The 20925-nt window shown below is 58.5% G+C and overlaps 1 protein-coding gene and 1 long non-coding RNA gene across 6 annotated transcripts in view; one reads left to right on the forward strand and one right to left on the reverse strand.

Annotated features, from left to right (window-relative positions):
• The window catches only part of TECPR2 (tectonin beta-propeller repeat containing 2), a 108258-nt gene extending 87766 nt beyond the window's left edge, over positions 1-20492 (forward strand). For all 5 annotated transcript variants that reach the window (XM_047864000.1, XM_047863999.1, XM_047864001.1 and 2 more), the window contains 3 exons: positions 17652-17793; positions 18199-18348; positions 18674-20492. In XM_047864000.1, coding sequence (XP_047719956.1) covers positions 17652-17793; positions 18199-18348; positions 18674-18825 — 444 coding nt within the window. In that variant the 3' untranslated portion in view covers positions 18826-20492. The remainder of the gene's footprint in view (positions 1-17651; positions 17794-18198; positions 18349-18673) is intronic.
• On the reverse strand, positions 13911-14918 carry LOC125168728 (uncharacterized). Its single transcript, XR_007153270.1, has 3 exons — positions 14866-14918; positions 14622-14692; positions 13911-13992 (listed from the first exon to the last, which is right to left on the reverse strand). It is a non-coding gene; the product is annotated as an uncharacterized LOC125168728 (long non-coding RNA).
• Positions 20493-20925: the final 433 nt, after the last annotated feature.

Consider the following 20925-nt stretch of genomic DNA (forward strand, 5'->3'; position numbering starts at 1 on the left):
TACAAGAAACACGCCTCCCCACCCACTCTCCCCTCTCTGGGAGCCGCTTTCTTGTAGCTTCATATCCCTGAATGACTGCCTAGGGAGCGGTTTCTGGATCCTTCTAGTTCTGTTTTCAGTTGACTCCCTGCTGGGAGAGGAGGATGCAGAGCAGTTCATGATCTAGCGCCCCCGCCCGCCTGCCTGCCACAGTGCCAGCATCCGCACAGTGCCTGGGGAAGGGGATGTGCTCCTCACAAGGAGCCTCCACTACGTTTCCTGTCTGGACGACTCTCTTGTCCCTGGGCTTGCTCATGGTCATGATTTTCCATCTTGGTTTTACATATCCAGCCCCAGGCTCTGCCGGTTATCCGCACTGTCCGTGCTCGAGGGCACATCAGGTGCCGCCCAGTTCCTCCTCTGGGAGAGATGTCCCCTGGAGGCGTTGGCCGGCCCCCGTCTGGCCTGGCCACCCAGTCCACCTGGGATTGCCCTTCGACCCTGCCTTCCATGTCGGGTCCTCTCTCTCCTGGACCCCCTGTCTTCCTCTTCCTTTGTTTTGGTGAGCTTCATCCTCCCGTCAGTTCCTGAGAATGGCTCATGGTACATAACTTGAAAGTCTTTGGCCCAACTGGCAGTTGGCCTTGGCTGAGCAGAGCAGCCTGGGTTGGAAACTGTCTTCTTGCAGAATTTCGAAGGGTTTCCTCCAGCATCTCCTGCTGTCCAGCATTGCTGTTGAGAAGTCTGAGCCGTTTTGATCCCTGATCCTTGATACCTGACCTGCCTTTCTCTCTAGAAGTTTGTAAGATCTCTTTGTTCCCAGTGTTCCCAGAACAGATAGTGATATGCCCCGGGGAGGGCCTAGTTCAGCCTCTGTGCTAATGAGCCTGGAGTTTGCGACCTGCTGCCCTCTGGCCATCGGCTTCCTGCCTCTGCCTGTCTCATTCTCTGTGCTCTCTGGGGTTCCTGCTTACGTGCCGGGGGCTTTCCTAAACTGGCCCCACTTTTCTTCCCTTTCTCTCCCGTTTTTTCTTCCTACACTTTTGTCCTACTTTCTAGAAGACATCCTCAGCTCTAGCCTGCAGTCTGTCCGTCGGATGATGTTGTGGTCTCATTTTCAGTTCCTGGAAGTCCCTGTCGCTGTTTCCTGCTGTCGAGCCTGCTTTCGCTCCCCTCCGAGGAGGTTTTTGAAGTTTCCTCTCCTCTGTGGTCTCCATGCCCCAGAGTTGCCTGTTCTCTGCGTCTGTCTCGTCTTCTCCATGGCAGAGGCTTGCCTTAGATGCTGGCGGTCTTGGTTCTGAGAGCGGGGCACACGCCGCTGGGCGCCCTGCGAGCGCGCCAGGAGCTTGTTCCCTGGGCGCCCCGCCCCGCATGGTGGCCTGGCTCGGCTGTTTTGCCGGGGGTCTCCGCGGTCAGTTGCTGTCGGCCTTCCTGCCCCACTAAGGTCGTTCCTGCTCCCTGCACACGTTCCTAACTCCAGGGTGACAGGCCGCCTGCCCCGTGTGTTGCAGAGGGAGTGCGTTCACCCTGCTGCCACGGCCCAGGAGGCTGTGGGTTTTGAAGCTCCGAGGCGGATTCTCACATACCTGCTGCTGAGAACCCGGGGGGAGGTTCTCTGCTCTGCTCCAGCCCTCGGGATGCCCACGTCCCCCGTCCCCTCTCCTGAGCCCTCAGAAATCTGAGTGGTGCTCAGGGGTGGGTGGGGCTCCCTTTATACGTCCCGGCTTGGCGGGGGGGGGACTCAGCAGAGCCGCCCACAAGTGCAGGCGGGAGGCCTCCACTCATGGTGTCCCATGCCGTTGGACACAACAGCCCCAGTTTGAGAAAGACTAAATTTTGGGCCACTTTCTTTCTTTTCTCCTCCATGTTGTCCTTGCTCCCGTAGCTCCTTTGAACAGGACTTGTGTTTGAGCTCCCCTCCTCAAACACCGTTGCTAAGAAATGTTACTGTTCTCTGGGATAGCCAAGTCTCAGCCTTTCTCATTCTGGAAGGCTGCGATTCCCCATAAAGGACTGCCAGGTACCGTGGGCGGCCCGGACCCGCGACAGCCCCCTTGTCCGTCTCCAACATACATGTGACTGCTGGTGAAAACACGGACCCAGGGACCGTTTCCCATGTCCCAGCCTGACAGGCGTGTGCCCCATACAGCTGTGAGCATCAGGAAGGGCCTCCAGGGACCTTTCCCGTCCCGGCATCACTCCTCCGGAGGGCTGGGCCCGGAAGCTGCTACGCGGGACCGGGCATTCCTTTGAGTGGCTGCCGGGACGTCAGCTCTCAGAGACACGTGGGGACCCGTGCAGCTGGAATCAAGTTCCCACAGCCTTCTTGCGTTACTACGGCTTGGAGGCCTTGATGCTTACCACAGCACAGTCGTCAGGCTGGTGTCTGACAGGGCTTCGAGTGGTGGATAGGAAGAGCAGCCACGGTCGGTGTCACCAGCCCCCTCCCAGGAGGAACAGAACATGAGCCCTGTCCAGGATGCCTGTCCCCGAGCGCTTTGGATTCATTTGCACATCCCCCTGCTGCCAGCGGATGCTGGGTTTACTGAACTCCAAGCCACACTTCCAACCGGATGCAGAGGGGGTGTGGGAAGTCGCTGGAGCCGGTGCAGGAGTCACGGGGGAGAGGGCCTCTGGCTTTGCAGTCGGCCGGCCAGAAGAGAGGATCAGGGGAGCTCTTCTCCCGTCCGGAACTCAGAACCAGCCTCTGGTAGCCTCACTTAGCTAGGACAGCAGTTTCCAAGCATTTTTAGCAGTGGAACTCATTCTTCAAATAAAATCTTACACTTAAGCCCGATTTGTGCAACAAATAGCAGCAGAGCTGCTCCCGTGAAACTGCCCGTGATGCGTGGGCTCTGCAGGCCTCGGGTGGAAGATCTCACGTCCCTGAGGCAGTGAGGACAGAGGGCTCAGCACAGCGGGCCCCACGGCAGCCCGAGTCAGCTGTGCCCCGGCCTCAGAGCTCGCAAACCCAGAGTCAGGAGCGTGGCAGCTCGCATGGCTCCCTCTCCGGCTGAGGACCCAGAGCCCGAGGGGCAGGGGGATCGGTCCTGGGTCACAGCGGAGTCCGAGGCAAAAGACAGCAGGCTCCGGCCCTCAGCCGCCTCGAGAGTCTGCTGGTGCTTTAAATCGGGGCCTGTTAACATCGGTGTCTGGTTTTCAAGCCTATCTGAGCTTAGAAGGAACAGACCAGACGCAGGGAGAGAATCTGCAACAGGGGAGGACGCAGAAGACCGAAAGCAAGCACACAAGTCAGAGCAAGACCGCGGGAGCCGCGCGGCTGGGGAGCAGACGGGCCCAACGGCCTCACTGCAGCAGTGCGGGCCCCAGGAAGAGTGGGGTCCACCCGCACAGCGCAGACGCGGCTCGCTGAGACGGGTGTCGGGAAGCGAAGGGATGTCTGGATGGTGTGGTGGCAGGGTTTGTGCCCTCTCGGGGCGTCTTCCGGTGGGCCACTGCCGTGCTGGCTCTCTGATCAGTGCGCCTCCGTGTTCCCGAAACGTCCCCGCTGAATTTTATCCGGGTCCTCATAAGGCCCGCACCTAAGTGATCTGTCTAGAAGAATACTTCCTTTGGCTGTGAAACTTTCAGGTTTTTTTCCTCTTACCCTGGGTTTATTTCCATTCTGGCTGAGGGACGGGTGCGGGCGCACGTGCAAGCACGCGTGTGCGAGCGGCTGTGTGTGTGTGTGTGGCATGTGCACACACGTGTGAGCACTCCTTAGGGTAGAGGCACACCTGCCAGAAGCGTAGAGAACCCTGACCTGAGCCCCAGACCCCTGCGCTCTGGGAGCAGCTCCGCCGTAGGCCCTCACCCTGACCTTCAGCACGGATTTCATTATCAGTTTGCTTGCCCAGAATATGAGGTTACACTGGCCTCCCAGGTCCCTTCCAGCCCAAAATCGTTGGAGTGAGCCCTTAAACAGAAAAGCCAGAGTCTTTGTTAGCAAGAGGCATTGTTTCTGTGGAGCCTGGAGTTAGCTGCACTGCCCTCCCCCTCTGCCAGGGGCTTGCTGTCCCCAGAATGCCAAGTTCATGAACAGTTCCTGGGCAGGGGCTCTGTGACACGCGGTGACGTGTGGAGCTCTGTAGGCTGTGAAGAGGAAAGCTTGTCCAGTTCCCTCTGCACCTGCCCAGGCCAGAGGAGTGAAGTGTGGGGGGCGTGTTGGATGGGGGCCCCTTAGGGCTGGCCGATGGGGCGGGCCGTCTGTCAGAAGGTTCTTGCAGCAGGCAGTTTGCAGGCTGGGCTTTGCAGAGCAGGGAGGGCTCTGATGCACACTCCCGGTGGGGGCCGGGTAAGGTCATGTGGGCAGGCTGAGAAGGGGGGTGACGTAGCCCCAGTGGTGTGGGGCCAGGGGGGTGCTGCCTGCTGGTGAGGGTGCACACAGCCCCCCGAGGAGGCCCCGGGAGCAGGCTAGGCAGCGCACCATGGGGCTGGGGCCGGGTGCCTTCACACAAAGAACGACTGCTCGGAAGGAGGCTCCTGTGTGCCAGGCACTGAGCCCGGGCACCGGGCAGGCAGGCACGGTCCCGCCTTCAGGGAGCTCACGGACCCATAAAATTGGATGGAAACCCAACTCTGCAGCGAGTTGCCGGGTGAGAGCGTGGATGCCTCCTGGGTCACACTTATCCCTGCCGTTGGCTTCCACTGGCAGAGGTACAGGCAGCGGGCAACAGAATCATGGGCTGCAGTCTTAACACTGTCTCTGGTCACCAGAGCCATTTCTCCCAGGACTGTGGTCTAGAGTGCCAGTTCTTGGGAGAATCCAGTGGCTGGAGTCCCAGTTCTTGGGGGAATGTACCAGATGAGAAAGTTCGGATCAGAGCTAACAAATACTGTATATAACTCAAAAACAAGCTTGTGTCTGTTCCAGGAAGCACAGAACCTGTCTCATTTCTTCTAGCTCACACTATCTAAGCTGAGAAGTATTTATTTTATTTTTTTGAATTTTTTTTAATGTTTATTTTTGAGAGAGAGTGTGTGTGCGCAAGCGGAGAAGGGGCAGGGAGAAAGGGAGACAGAATCTGAAGCAGGTGCTGTGCTGTCAGCACAGAGCCTGATGTGGGAGCTCGAACCCATGAACCGTGAGATCATGACTTGAACTGAAATCGAGAGTCGGACGTTCAGCCGACTGAGCCACCCCGGCGCCCCTAAGCTGAGAAGTATTTCTTTGCACTTGACTACTAAGGTGAAGCCCTTAACCTGAGAACAGTCCCTGTGGGCCCCGGGAGGGCGGGATGGTCCGTCACACGAAAATGGCTCCTCCACTTGCACCGAGGGCCTGGCCAGGGTCTCAGTGCATATAGCAAGTTCTGCCTGTAGGATTTCTCGACTACTGGGAAAGGGCAGTGGTTTATTCTGTAACGCTGGTGGCATGGAATAAATAAAATGCGTTCTTACTCCTAATAATTAGTAAGGGGCGTTTATCCTTTGAGAACGTAGGACAGCAGCTCGTTTTCTTTTTTCCTGTGAGGTCTTGTTCAAGGGAAACTTTACGGCCCCGAGCAGCCCTTTGATTTGTCAGTATCAAAGCCTGTTGGTGGCTGTAATTAAATCCCTGGGTACTTCCAGTAAGGGGGTGCGGCTCTCTCCCCACGCCTGTCCTGTAACTCCTCTCTAGAAGACAAAAATAAGCAGGAGCAGGGACGCATACTCACACACTCACAGCCTTTGGAAGGACACCGAAGCTATATATATTCTTTAGCATTTCCAAATGATTCTTAAATCTTAAATTCCTTATTTACTCCATTTTATATTTGCAATCTTTATTTTTTTTTCATTTTTATGAAGTTTTGAATATGAATAAGCCAGCATTTTAGCTTGCCTACTTCTTTTTTTTAACTGAAATTTTTATTGAGATAATTGCAGATTCACATGCTTTTGTAAGAAATAATAGAGATCCGAGTACCATTTCCCCAGCTTCCCCAGGGATAATGTTTTGCAAAACCATAGTACATCAGCAAAACCGAGGCTTGTCAACTTTTTCTTTTTTTCTTTTCCTTAATGTTTATTTTTGAGAGAGAGAGACAGAGTGTGAGCAGAGAGGGGCAGAGAGATGGGGAGACACGGAATCCAAAGCAGGCTCCGGGCTCTGAGCTGTCAGCACAGAGCCCAAAGCAGGGCTCAGACGCACAAACCATGAGATCGTGACCTGAGCCGAAGTTGGACGTCAACTGAGCCACCCAGGCACCCCAGCTTTTGCTTTAAAAAAAAAAAATGTGGTAAACTGCACATAACGTGAAAGTTACCATTAGTGGCATTTAGCACATTCATAATGTTGTGCAACCTTCATCAACGTCTAGTTCCAGAAGGTTTTCATCAGGTTTTGAGGAAACCCTCTACCCGGGAGCGGCCACTCTCCAGCCCCCCTTCCCCTAGCCCCTGGCGACCACTCATCTGCTTTCTCCCCGTATGGATTTTCCTCTTCTAGACATCTCATAGCGAGGGGCTTAACATGATAAGCGGCCTTTTGCAATTGCCTTCTTTCCCAGAGCATCGTGTTTTCAAGGTGCATCCACGTCACCGGTGCCTCCGCCCTTTCACGGCTCAGTGACACTCCACGGTATGGCTAGACCACATTCCGTTTGTCCACTCGTCGGGCGGCGGACGCCTGGGTGGCTTCCAGCTTCCGTGGCTGTCGTGACGGTTGCTCTGGCCATTCGTGTGGTTTTCGTTTGAACGCCCGACCCAGCTCTTTGGCACGTATCTGGGAATGGGATTTCCGGCTCATAGGGTAACTCTGTTTAAGCTTTGGAGGTTAACCTGCCAAACTGTTCTCCCCGGTGGCTGCACCACTTGGCATTCCCTCCCGCAGGGGGCGTTTCTCCACATCGGCGCCTCTCGCTCTTTTCCATTTTCCTTTCTCGCCATCCTGGTGCGTGTGGCATGGTGCTGCGCAATTGCGGTTCGCGTTTCCCTAATGACTAACGCCGGTCATCTTTTCGTGTTCTCGTGGGCCATTTGTATTTCTTCAGAGAAACGTTGTTCAAGTCCTTTGCCTGTTGAATGGGGTTGTTTGTGTTCTTGTTGTTGGTTGAAGAGCTCTTTCTTTATTCTGGACACTAGACCCTTATCAGACATGGGACTTGCAGATATTTCTCCCATCGTGTGGGCTGTCTTTTCACTTTCTTAATGGTGTCCTTTGATAGACAAAAGTTCTTAATTTTAATGAGGTCCATTTTGCCTTTTCTCTTTTTGTTGCTCGTGCCTTTGGTGTCATCTCTAAGAAACGATTGCCACGTTTAGCTCTTACATTTATTTCTGAGCCCCTTGAAGATCATTTTGTATGTGACGTGAGGTCAGGTCCGGCCTCCTTCTTTTGAATGTGTTCAGTCCGGTTGTGTCGGCACCATTTGTTGAAAGGGCTGTGCTCTCGTTGAATGATGTTGGCGGTCTTGGCGAAAATCACTTGACTGCGTGGACTGTTTTCTGAACTCGCAGTTCTGCTCCACTGACGCGTGTATATGCCCGTCCTTCGGCCGGGACCACACTTTGAATACTGCGGCTTCATCATAGTTTTGAAATCAGGGAGTGTGAGTCTTCCAAAATTGTCTTTTTCAAGATGATTTTAACTGTTCGGGGTCCCTCACAATTCTGTATGAATTTTAGGAACAGCTTTTCCATTCCTGCCGAAATAACAGCTGAGATTTTGACAGAGATCGCAGTAAAATCTGCAGACCACTCTGGGTAGTGTAGTCTTGCCTTCTTCTTGACAGAGTGCAGAGCATCGTAGAAGGTAACCCACAGATACCCTGAACAGAATTACCTGGGGTGCTGGTTTAAAAGGTCATTTCTGGGGCGCCTGGGTGGCTCAGTCGGTTGAGCGTCCGACTTCGGCTCAGGTCACGATCCCGCGGTTCGTGAGTTCGAGCCCCACGTCGGGCTCTGTGCTGACAGCTCAGAGCCTGGAGCCTGCTTCCAATTCTGGGTCTCCCTCTCTCTCTGCCCCTCCCCCACTCAAGCTCTGTCTCTGTCTCTGTCTCTCAAAAATGAATAAACATTTAAAAAACGTTTTTTGTTAAGGTCATTTCTGAGCCCTAGACCCAAGGTCTCATGCGGAAAGGCTGGCCCCAAGCCCAGGAACATGACGTTTGTTTATTTGTTCGTTCATTCATTTGTCCGTTCATTCATTTATTCATTCATTTGATTAAGTTTTAGTTTTAATTCCAGTATAGTTAACACACAACGTTATACTGGTTTCACGTGTACAATATTGTGATTCGGCACCCTTCCATGCGTCACCCAGGGCTCGTCACAGGTGCCCTCCTTCACCCCCGTCCCGTTTCACCCGTCCCCCCACCTCCCCTCTGGTAACCGTCAGTGTGTTCTCTGTAGTTGAGAGTCTGTTTCTTGGTTTGCCTCTCTTTTTTTTCCCCCTTTACTCATTTGTTTTGCTTCTTAAATTCCACACACGAGTGAGATCATATGTCTTTCTCTGACTGACTTATTTTGCTTAGCATAATACTCTCCAGCTCCATCCATGTCGTTGCAAATGGCAAGATTTCATTCTTTTTTATGGCTGAGTAGTAAGGAATGTGCCATTTAATAAGCCCCACACACAAATCCTGGAGACTGTAAGGTTTAAGAACCACGAGGCCTGGCCTTCCTCACCTTCCCTCTGGAGGACTTGGGTTCAGCAGAAACAAGTTTCCTGGTTTCAAAATGGCCTGTGCCGCTTCCTGTTCACCCCCATCCTGGCATTTTGGTCCTGCTCTCCCACGGGGAGGAGGGTTGTTGGGGCTCGTCCCGGTTGCCTTTTGTGAAACCGCATGTCTCGGGCCGTATTCAGGAGCTCTCGGAGTGGTGGCAGAGGGCAGGCGACGTCTGTGGAACCCTCTGCCCCCCGTGTCACCCTAGGCAGGCGCCTGTCTTTTCCGTCCTGCCCCCACCTTCGCCCTTCTCACGAAGAGGCCAGGATGCTGTGCCCCCCCTTGGAGTCCTCCGTGCAGCTGGGAAAACTTTTGTAGGTGCGTCTTATTTCTTACCATCTGCCCGCAGGCACATCTTCTGCCTTCTCTCTCCGAACACCTTCAGTCTGCGAGCCCCGGGTGCCAGCAGACCTCCCTGCAATTTGTGAGACCGGCCCTGTGTGGTGCCGCCCCGCCTTTCCGACTCCAGCCGCCTGGTCCAGCGTCCGCCCCCTCGCGCCTTCCTTCCCTGTGCTCTCACTCCGCCGGGCACGCTCTCCCCTGCCCTCCTGGCCTCCGCCTGACCACGTCGTATGTTCTCAGAACCCCTCACGGTTGCGGTCTTATGTGTTTTTGTGGGACTGTTTGGTTACTGATGTGTCTCTCACCAGACTTTAATATCCCGGAGCCAAGAAAATTAATCCCTAGCACCAAGCACAGTGCCTGGCACGTGGTAGATATGTCCGGGCGAATCTCTGCTGGAGGCTGGGTGGAGGCTGGGTGGTGAGTGGGCTGGTGATTGGCACGAGTGTGGTGGAGACATGAGGGCTAGGTGGGCGCGTGGTGATAGGTGGACGACGGGTTAGATGGATGGGTAGGGGGCTGAGTGCCTGGCTGGCAGCCTGGCCGGTGCCGATTAGTGAGTTTCCAGAACCTCCTTTCTGTCCACTTCCACAGACATTCTTCTGTTCGTCCTTCAGGAAAAAAAGGCGTACCTTGTCAGGGCCACGGCCCCAGTGTCGTAGAAGATGGTGGGGGCCCGTGCGGCTGGGGGGGATGGGGGCCTGGCGGTTCTTCCGCACGGTCCCCTCCCTCCCTGTGACCAGGCCCGTGCTAAAGGAAGAGGTCCTCCACTGAGGAGACTCTAGGATTGGACTGGGCCCATGCCCTGAGCCCTCCCCCTCCTCCAGTGACTCCAGGACATCACTTGGTCTTCCTCATCCCCTCTCCCTTCCCCTCCTGGAGGCTCAGCAGCCCTCTCCCCTGCCCTCTGCTTCCTCCTGTGCCTTCCAGGCCCTCTGTCACAGGCTTAGTCCTCTTCTCACTTCGTACCCCTTTGCAGTCTGGTTCTAGGGCCCCAGGCCACTCCCAGTCCCCTGCCAGGTCTCTGGGGACTGCTAATGACCTCACTCTGTATTCCTCCTGATCCCTGAGTCATGCTTAATACCAGTGCCCAGCCCTTCCTGCTGACCACTTCTTTATCATCCTGGCAGTTACAGAAGTTTCCCTGGAGCCCTCATCCCCACTCCCACCCCCACCCAGACTGGGCACCAGAAGGACTCAGTTACAGATGCTCCTGAGAGCACCTCAGTGATGTTCAGCCTTGGTTTTCAAGAAGCACCCCCCCCCCCCCCACCGCCCCAGGTGACAGCTGTTGGAGTCACAGCGGTGGCGGCCCTGGGGAAAGGCATCTTATATTGTGAACTGAGCCAAAAGCAGAACACAAAATAACATAAGCCAGATTTTTCTTTAAAATAAAGAGCTAGGGGCGCCTGGGTGGCTCAGTCGGTTGAGCGTCCAACTTCAGCTTAGGTCATGATCTCGTGGTTTGTGAGTTCCAGCCCCACTTCAGGCTCCGTGCTTGACAGAGAGCCTGGAACCTGGAGCCTGCTTTGGATTCTGTGTCTCCCCCTCCCCTGCTCATGCTCTGTCTCTCTCTGTCTCTCAATAATAAACGTTAAAAAAACTGTTTTTAAATAGAGAGCTTTACATGGGGAAAAAAGCTAAAAATATATCTAAGTATTAACAATTAAGTGTCCTCGATCGCTTTTTACAAGTCCTTTTTACTTGTTTTCCGCATCTCTCTTAGGAGCCTGTGGGAGGGTATGGCCTAGTGGTTGGGAGTTTGTTTTCTTCACTGGGTGGTGGCAGGGGCCCTGAGCAATGCCCGCTCTGTCCGAAAGCCTCCCGTGTGCTCGGTTTTGTCCATTCATGGGTGCGGGCTCACTTAGTCCCGGATTTTGCGGTGCCGACCGGAGGGTGCTGTGAGTCCCTCTCACAGCGACGCAGCCAGTGAACCGAGGGCCCAGGCTCAGCCAGAAGCCTCGAGAGGAAGGCCCAAGAGGCACGCACTCCAGCCACCCGGGTGTGGGCGCCCCGCTTTCATCAGTGCTTTTCAAAGAAATGAACAGTATAAGTCTCAGAGACGAAAAGCACAGCATAGGGAGTATAGTCGACAATGTTGTAATCGTGCTGTTTGGTGACAGATGGTGACTGTACTTGGCGTCGGGAGCACTGGGGGGTGTATGGAGTTGTTGAATCAGTATGCTGTGCACCTGAAACTAATGTGACATTGTCAGTATGTTAATTATACTTCAATTTAAAAAGATTGAAACAGTCAGCAAACGAACAAACCTGGGGCGCCTGGGTGGCTCAGGTGGTTAAGCAACTTCAGCTCAGGTCATGATCTCGTGGTTCTTGAGTTCCAGCCCCGCATCGGGCTCTGTGCTGACGGCTCAGAACCTGGAGCCTGCTTTGGATTCTGTGTCTCCTTCTCTCTCTGCCCCTCCCCCGCTCATCCTCCCTCTCTCTCCCTCTCTCCCTCTCTCCCTCTCTCTCTCTCTCTCTCTCTCTCCCCCCCCAAAAATAAATATTTAAAAATTAAAAAAAAAAAAAAGAACAAACCCAAAGGTAACAATTACTTAAAAAAACAAAAAACAAAAAACAAAACTGAGCCCATAAAGTAAATCCGGCAAAGGTCCAGGGAGCCTGCTGAAGTGGGTGACGAGGCGAGACGCCGTGGGCCAGCCGCAGGGGAGCGGGCTACGGCTCGTTGGGCGGGAAGACACGGGCGCCCCAGCTCCCGGGACCCTGCACTGGTTCCCCCTGGGAACTACCTGTCCGAAACCATCTCCCCCAGAGAGAGTGAAGTCATTTTCTTTCGTCCCAGGGATGTGCGCTGGCTGTGGCACTAGCATGCGTCCTGCTTGTCCTGCTTGTCCGTGCAGCCCTCGCAGGCACTCGTGCTCAGCAGCCCACGGGCCGTCCCCCCATCCCGCCAGCGTCTCAAGCCTTTGCTTTCCTCTCTGGGAAAGGGCCGTCAGCTTCTTTCACTCGATGCCTCTCCCTGTCTTCTGTCTCTGACTCAGCAGCCACGTGTGTTCATGTTTATGTCTATCAACGCACGGTGGCCCTGCTCCTGCTCTGACGGGGCCCAGATAAGCGGAGCGGCCCCGTCCCAGCATGACACGGCCCGTCCTCCAGCAGACTCTGTGGCCTGTGCCTTCCAGGCCTGCTCTGAGGCCCCCACCACCGTCCCTGGGCCCGGCCATCTCTCACCCGGGTTCCAGGTCAGCCAGGGTCACCTCATGTTACTCCCGTTTTCCGAACTTTCTAGTGGCTTCTCACCTCACTCAGCACAAAGTCCACTTCCTCCCTCAGCCCACGGCCCTGACGCCCTCTGACCTCTTCCTGCTCCGTCCCTGGACTCCAGCCACCTCACCTCCTGCTCCCCTCCAGGCTCTGCGCTTGCCGGGCCTGCCTGGCCCGCCTTCCCGGGGTGACCGGCTCAGGGAACCTTCCTGGTCACCCACCCCTCACGCCCCAGGGCTCTCCTCGCCACCCCCTCTGTTACTGCATTGGTGAGTTATGCCTTGCCCAGCCCTCCTAGTAAAATGGAAGCTCCTGGGGCCAGGGGTGTGTAATTTGTCTGTACTTGAGGTTTCCCCAGTGCCTAACACAGGGCCCAGTGCACTGAAGGTGCTGTTTTTGGAACAAATGACTGTGTGGCCCCAGATGGAGGTGTGCAGGAGACAGCTGATCCGAGACCTCAGGCAGCATGAGCATCCGGCGGGGGTGGCGGGGTGTTCCGTGGGACCCAGTGTGGGAAATGCTGCAGGATGGTTGACTTCACAGGGTATGTGCATAGGGATGGGTTGCCCTTCCTCTTTCAATGTGCAGTTCCCGGCATCCGTGTGTGCTTTATTCTGCCCACTTACGCTCCTCTGCCCTTGAGAACTGGCCTACGTCCCTCCCTCTCCCCATGGCCTCCCTGGGCTGCCCTGTGGGAAGGCCTCCACCTTCGGGGGGTGGGGGGGGGCCAGCTGGGGAGTGCCATTACCTTTTTCACATGCAGCTTCTGAGCCACCCGCTCCATGGGAGGTTCAAGTCCCGTGTGGGGTCTGCAGAGCAGGGAGGGTGGTGACTGGATAGACACTCAGACTCGTGTTCTGCTTCCAGATCTGGGTGTGGTTACCCGGCTGTGCTCAGATTATGAAAACCCATCGAGCTACACACTTAGGATTTGTGTGCTTTTTTGGGTGCGTGTGGTCCTTCGATAAAAAGTTGTCCCTTTATTGGATGAGAGCAAGCCAAGAGCTTGGCTCGGATGGCGTTTCAGCGGCAGGCAGGGAGCAGCACGCACCTTCAGGCAGGTGGACGTCACCAGGCCGGGCTGTGAGGCTCAGGGCTTGCCAGGTGAAGGAGGGTGTGCGGAGGGAGAGTGGGCGGGAAGGGGGTGATGACGGGGCGCAGAGGGGTGCGGACTCAGGCTGAGCCTGGGCCACGAGGGGAACCCCCAGTGCATTCTGTGGGAGAAATGCAGGAAGGCGGGCGGGCCCGCAGGACCCCAGAAGGATGGACAGGGAGGGTGCAGGCGCAGGGTAGAGGCAGGAGGGAGAGCTGTCGACGGCCAGGCCCTGGAGCAGGGGGAGCTGAGGGCCCCCAAAGACGTGTGAGAGATCGCAGAGCCCGAGTCGGAGGGAGAGACGATGCAAAGCCTGGCCTTCGTGTGGCCTTTCTCCTTGTCCTCGCCCTCCTGCCTCTTTCCCGGGGGCCTCTCCACCCACCCTCTCTTGTTCTTTCCCCGTCGTGACACCCCGCTTCTTTCTTCCCTGTTCCCTGGCCCATCACAGCCTTCTCTGTCTTCCATTCTGCTTGTCCACAGACACCACCCCAAAAGTTAGGGGCTTTTAACAGTCGTTTATTATTGTTACGCCTCAGAAGCAGGCGGTCTGCGGGGACGGCTCCTCTGGGTGCCACCAGGGCTGGGCCTGGGGGGCCCGTGCTCGCCTCCGCCTCTGTGCGGCCTCTGCATAGCCCGCTTCTCACACCACGGGGCTCTTGTGGGAAGAGCCACTAGGTCGCTGCTCCCGGACCTGGTTCAGACCTGCCATCGAGTTGCTTCTGCCATGTCTTATTGGTTAAAGAAGTCACAGGCCAGATTCCAGGAGAGGGGACAGACCCTGTGTCTCAGTGGGGCCACGACTCGGGACGTGGGTGGGGCTGTGTGCGGTGCCTCTACAAATGCTATGAGGACACAGTCCTGTTCCCTCCGCTTGGCCCCTGCCTCTCCCTCCCCTCCCTGGAGTGCCTTCGTTCTCCGTGGAATGGGGGCAGGATGGGGCTTGGCCTAGAGCAACACTTCCCAAAGGGAAGCCCAGATCATGGGATGGAAATAGATGTTGTAGGTAAAAGGGGGTTTCATGGCAAAAAAATGTGGATCCAACCACGCTGAGCAGACAGGTGTCTGTGCTGCCCGGGGGGCAGGGGTAACCTGGTATAAATGCCCAAGCGCACTGGACTCTCGTACACACAGCACTTGCAGAGCCCGGAGCAGGGCAGGCCTGGGCACGCTCTGTGGCATTGTGTGTGGTCCCAGGGGTCCAGCCCCAGCCCACAGCCCCGCCGGCCCCTCCCGGCTTTCCAGTAGGCACGGGAAATGGGGGGGGGGGTCCCTCTCAGCTCACCCGTGCATCTCGGGCTTGGCATTTGGAGGTGACTCGGGGTTTTACGTACCTCTCGTATTTACGCTGGTGACTGTTGTCTGGGGTTGTGCCTGCCCAGTGACATCTCGGCCACCTGGCCTGCTGCAGGGACCGGTTTGGTTAGCACAGTCACTAAAAGCTTGTAGAGTAAATTGCACAAACCACCCTCCCCACCCCCACCCCCCACACACTTCCCCCCCCCCCCCCCCCCCCGAGCCTCACATGCTGGCCCCTTGGCCCTCAGCTTGTGTGTGACCTTCAGGCTACCTCCTTACCTGGCCATCACAGTCATGGGGCCACCTCCCCCATCACAGTGCTCCTTTTATTTCTTCTTTTTTTTTTTTTTTTTTTTGAGGGAAAGTTAAAAAAAATTTTTTTTAATGTTTATTTTTGAGAGAGAGAGACAGAGCGCAAGCTGGGGAGGGGCAGACAGAGAAGGAAACAGAATCCGAAACCGACTCCGGGCTCCGAGCTGTCAGCACAGAGCCCGACTCGGGGCTCAAACTCATGAACCATGAGATCAGACCTGAGCTGATGTCACATGCTTAACTGGCTGAGCCACCCAGGCACCTCTGTGCCTTCTGCTTCTTGATGGCACCTGTCCTTATCTGAAACTAGCCTCCAGAGCCTTTTATGTTTCCTGCCTGATTCCCTTCCCCTGCACAGTCGGCCCAGTCTGCCCTGCTACCCGAGATTCCCCAGGCCCGTGTCCTCAGGCCTGACAAGCTGAGCCAGGGTTCCCTCGCATGCGGCCGAAGAGGGAGCCCTTTGCTAATAGGAGTCTTACGACTAATGCCCGTTCTCCCTGGAACGCTCCCAGTGGACAGATGGCCCCTGGTGCAAGGCTGGAGCGAGTGGTTGTTCGTGCGCCTGTGGGCTCCATGTGAGAGAGTCTGGAGTGGCCAGAGTCGGGTCCCGGTTGAGGGGAGGTGGGAGGTTCCCCGTCTCTCGAAGCGCGCCCACAGCAGCTGCAGGACCCCCAATTCTGCAAGCCCTGGGTGTTCTCCCGGGGGCCCAGCAGCAGGCAGGGCAGGTGCCGGGGCTCCCGGTGGCGGGTGGCTCTCTAGAGAGTGGCTGCTGTGCCCCCCTCTTTGCCGTCCTCCGTGTGTCCCTGGCCTCCCAGGAGCTGAGCCACTGGGGACCTGGTGCCCCTGCGTCTTTGGACGGTGTTTCATCCATTCCTTAATCCAGGGGTTAGGAAGTTCCTGCCCAGAGCTGCGGGAGCCGAGAGTACGGCAGGGTGGTGAGTGATGGCAGAGGCCTGGAGCCCCCCGACCACCTCGATGGGGCAAGGGGAGCAAGGCGAGCCCCCTCTGCCCACATGCCCCGAGGGCGCCTGCCGGCTGGATTGGCAGCTATGTGATGTCAGCGTGACAGCGGGAAGCCCACCGTGTGGGTGAGGCTTGGGCGTGAGGCATAGTGGGGTCACCACAGCCAGGAGGGGGGAAGCACAAAGCAGAAGAGGCTGTGAGTGTCCCCTGGATCAGTGATTCGGTTCCAGTCGAGGCTGACCAGGAAGGCAGGCTTAAGACCAAGGGAGAGAGCAGGGACCACCAAGAGGTCCAGGAAAATGGGCAGTGTCGGGTTGGTAGAGGGACAACAGCCAGACCCTAGGGTTTGGTCCTCACCAGTGATGAGAGGCTGGGACCCTACAGCCTCTCCGTGGCTCTCTGTGGCCTCTCCGTGGACACAGACAGCTGTGTCCTCACAGGCAGAGAGGCATCTAGCTGAGGGGTGGGCAGCCCCGGGACGAACCAGAGCAGATCAGTGGGTGGTAAACAGGACGCTGAGGGGACTTACTCTTGTCCCATGAAAAGTGGACAAGGGACCAGGAGATGTGGCATATGGACACAGGTTGACCGAGGGGTAGGGCAGGCCGGCATCGTGTCCACTCAGACGAGAAACCAGCTAGGCCAGGGACGTCACTGCCTGAGGGGACACATCAGAGGACAGCTGGCGCCAAGAGGAGCCCTCCTGTCGCTCGTCAGGACCCAGGGCTGCGCCTGGACCAGGCCAGGTGGGTGGCTCTGGATGGGCCCTTAGCAGGCATGGGGCTTACAGAAGAGACAGCAGGGATTAAATGATGGCCTGTTCTCAGCTGACACTGGTCATGAGGCCACCGAGGGCCGGGCCTGTGCCGGCTCTCGACCCAGTGTCTAGTGTGACCTTGAGAGAGCCTGACGAGAAGGGTCTCATCTTCCCACGTCAGAGCGGCAGGGGTGAGGGGACAGGGTCACTGGCCTTGCCTGCCAGTCCCCATTTCCTGGGACGCTAACGGCAGCTGTGTCACCGTCAGCCTCGCCCTCCTCGTGTCCCGTCCGGACAAAAAGCAGAGCAGAAGCAAGGGCTCAGGGAGTGGGGAGACCCTGGGCCCATCCTGGGGCCTCCTCCCCACGCACCTCTGTCGTGCCCACGGCAGCAATGGCGTATTTTGGTGTTCTTGTTTGTATAATTTTTTTAATTAAACTTTTTACCTTGAAAAATCTTCAGGCCAAGAGAAGCCCTGCAGGCATATTTCAATAAAGTCCCAAAGACCCTTCAGTCCAGATTCAGCCACCGTGAGCACTTTGCCACGGTCGCCTCACCTCTGAGCACGAAGCTGTGCGCGTGTGCCCGAGCGCGCGCCCTTGGAGGGCCCTCGCAGGCCCGGATCCTTCAGCACGCATTTCCCCAGAGCTGGCCTTCCTTCCCCCGCGTCACCTGCTGTCGGGCAGGGATGTGGACGGGGGCGACACGGTGCTCTTCTGTTGCCACCATCCCAGCCCAGGTCCCCGTGTGCGCTGCCTACGGCCCTTCCTTCTCCTGCCTCTCTGTCCCTCGGGACCTGCTGTGCTGACGAGCTGGGGCTCCTGGTCGGGTGGGCGGTCCCTCGGCGTGGGCTCGCCTGCCGTGGCGGGGCTGGCGCCTCTCCCCGTGAGGCCGTGCTCCGAGGCAGGACGGGGCCCGCTCGGCTTCCCCTGCACCTCCTGCCCCGCGTCAGGCTCCAAACCTCCCGGCCCGGCTCCAAAAATAACATGTCCCGCGGCCTCCTTCCCTGAGGAAAGCCCCTTCCTGCCTGCAGCCTGCTGGGGTCACGCTGGTGAGCCTGCACTCCAGCCCCAACGACCAGATGCTGTGGGCACTCGACAGCAGGTGGAACGTCCACGTCCGGGCGGGGATCACCGAAGAGATGCCGGTGGGGACCGACTGGGAGCACGTGCCAGGTAGAGACGAGGCAGGGGGGTCCCGGCCGTCCCCTCACACGGGCCCCTGGTCCGCCCGGCAGGCTGCCCCCCACGCAGCAACTTTGTCTCCTCTCCGCTGCTGTGCTGAGGCAGGTGACCGGCAAGCCACTAGCGGAACATTCCTTGTTTGAGGGACCCGGCCAGCCCCCTCACCGCCGAGTCCTGTCCGGGAGGATCGTTTCCGCCCGGCCTGGACCCTTCTGTCCTGTGGCCCCGGGCTCCCAGCAGCTCCGCGGGCTCTGCCGGTGGGGCTGCTCTCCCTCGGCAGGCGCCGGGCACGGTCACCGCGGGGCCGCCCTGCTCCACGGGGCCCAGTGGGGGGAGGGGGCGGTCTGTCCTGTCACAGCAGGGATGCGGACAGATGGACACGCTGTTGGCCTGCAGGGCTGCAAGCCTGCCAGCTGGCCCTGAGCACCAGGACCGTGTGGGCCCGCTGCCCCAACGGCGATCTCGCCCGGCGGTACGGCGTCACCGACAAAAACCCTGCCGGAGACTACTGGAAGAAGATTCCCGGAAACGTGTCGTGTTTCACAGGCAGGTGCCCGGGCTCCGCGGGGCTCGGGGCTGCGCGGCTCTCCCTGGGTCCGAGGCTCCCGCGGGCAGTGTCAGCAGGGGCCCCACCAGAGGCTGCCCCCGCCGGGCTCGCTCTCCAGAGGGCCGGGGGTCACACCAGGGGGAGGGCGCCTGGCACCTGGCTGGCCAGAGTCTCCCAGGAGGAGCACAGGGTGCTGGGCCGCCCGCTTTCGAGCTGAGGAAACCGGGGCACGGGTCGGGATGGCGGAGCGGCCCCCTCTCCGCGTGTGTCCCCCACCCAGGCCCGCTGACTGACGAGCGTGTGGCCGGCTCTCGTCCCCTGCAGTGACCTCGTCGGACGAGCTGTGGGCAGTGGGCCCCCCAGGCTACCTCCTCCAGCGGCTGACCAAGACCTTCAGCCACGCCCACGGCGCCCACGGCGGCCACGCCCCCACCCCCCACCCCGAGGACCTGGAGGACGAGTGGGAGGTCATCTGAAGGAGCGGGGACGGGGCCGCTCAGGAGGGAGGAAGGCGGCACGCGCAGCGGACGCGGTGCGGTGGTGGCGCTCGCTCTCGGCCGCGCCTCACCGGCTCTCGGCCGGCCAGGTGGGGCCGGGTCGGACGGCCCACGCTTGCTCTCGTCCGTGTTTGTTTCCGTCTTGTTCCAGAAGCCACGGCCTCAGCCGAGCGGCCCGGAGCCGTGGCCAGAGCGGCAGCGCCTCTGAGCTCTTGCTCTGTCCTCCTCCGGCCGCGGCGGGCCCAGTGCGAAACGGAGCCGGAGGTCGGCACTCTCTGACCGCGGGGGGGTGGGGGGGGGGTGGCCTGGCGACCGCTTCGTTGCCACCACGGGGACGTGGGCTCCGGCACACGCTCCGCGCCGGACGCCCCGCTTGGGGCACCGGGGCCGCGTCTGAGAGAGGCGGGGTGCTGGGCTGTGCCCGGATGCGGCACGCGCACGCGCGCGCGCACGCCGCCCACGCCCCCCCGGCCGCCTCCTGGAGAACACGCTTCAGCCCAAACGGTAAAGGCGGGTGGACAAGACGGGGCGGGAGAGGTGCGCGTGTTTCCAAGGCAGCGGAGGCCCAGGTAGGGGCGGCCGGACGTGGGGGAGCCCAGCCACGTTAGTAACCGAGAAACGTCTCTAGACTCGTATTTAACTAATGCTGCTGGCGGGCATCGTAAAGACCAGAAGCATCCTCACGGGATGAGTCTACTAATTATTGCCTTTTTCGTTCGTTGTATTACAAACCTGCATAAGATACCTCATTTGAGATCAACTCTGACAAATTTAGAGGAGAAACGTCTTTTCTGAAACCACTGGAAGGGCCCTTCGTTCCTTTGCGTGGTTTGCCTGAGCCCGCGCTGTCCCCAGCTGCAGCGTCACAGAGAGCGGGCGTCCCCCTCCGCGTGTCCTCAACGCGCAGGGCCGTCACGGGACCCGCCGGCTGGCCCCGAGAGGCGGGCATCGGGTTGATCACCCCGGAAGGTTCAAACCGGGCCCACCGTGGCCGCGCCGCCCGTCGGTCTGTGGGCTCCGCCTACGGGGCCCCCTCTGCCCGCCGGCCGCTGGGCCACAGGGCTTGGGGCCCGGCCGTGCGCCCCGCCCCGAGCCCCCCCTCCCCCTCCCCTCCCCACCCCCACCCCCTCCCCCTCCCCCTCCCAGACCCAGCCCGGGAGCGGGCCTCCAGCCTCGCTGCTGTTTTTAGCTTGCCTTTGGCCCAGGGCCCAGTTACTCGATGCCTGTTTTCTACTAAGCAAGTGTGTCCGGGAGCCCCAGGCCACAGGTGAAGAGCGATAAAATACGTTCCCTGACAGGACCAGCCAGCCGCGAAGATGGAGGCGTTCCAGGTCTAAACGAGGGCAGGAGGCTGAAATCCCAGATCCCACTTCACTTTTATAGAACCCTTACTTTAAACGGAAAGGTTGGGGGACGGCAGAGGCCGGCCCAGGCTGGCTGCGGCTCCTGTGTGTCTGTTGTGCCTTGTCCGGCTCCTCTCAGATGGCAGAGCTCTCCTAAGCCCACGGGACTTTAGTGCAATTAAACCCGAGTCTAGTTTGATACTTTGAAACTACTTTTAGCTTCAGTGCTTTGTACGGTTTTTCTTTCCGGTTTAAATTTTAGTTGTGCTTTGAGACAGTGCAATAAACTAGACTTTTTCCAAATGTGGTCGAGTCTGGTGTTTGAGCCGTGAGAAGGGACCCCTGGTGGGCACTCACGGGGGTGACCCGCCCACGGGTGCCGGAAGCCTCTGCCGACGGACGGACGGCGTTCGCCAGCCCAGCCCCCCCTGCCAGGAGAGCGTGGCGGATGCCATCGCGTGGCCTGCTTGGTGTGCAAATGCGTACCAGGTTCCCCGGGGCGGCCGTCCTGACCGAACCGTCGCTCCAGAGGTACACGTACCCCCGGCAGCCCCTGGGAAGGACACCCTCAGGGGAGGCGGAGCGCGGGGCTGTCTCCGCACGGAGGCCCGCTGAGGCCGGGCTGCTGTGGCCAGGCTCTGGAGGGGCTCCCGAGCCTCCATCCAAGAAACAATAGCAAATTGCCGCAGTGCGCTGCCGGGAGCCCGCACATGGGAAGAGAGCACGTTCGTAACGG

Source organism: Prionailurus viverrinus, chromosome B3 (assembly GCF_022837055.1).
Source record: "Prionailurus viverrinus isolate Anna chromosome B3, UM_Priviv_1.0, whole genome shotgun sequence".
In the NCBI taxonomy this organism is placed as follows: Eukaryota; Metazoa; Chordata; class Mammalia; order Carnivora; family Felidae; genus Prionailurus; species Prionailurus viverrinus.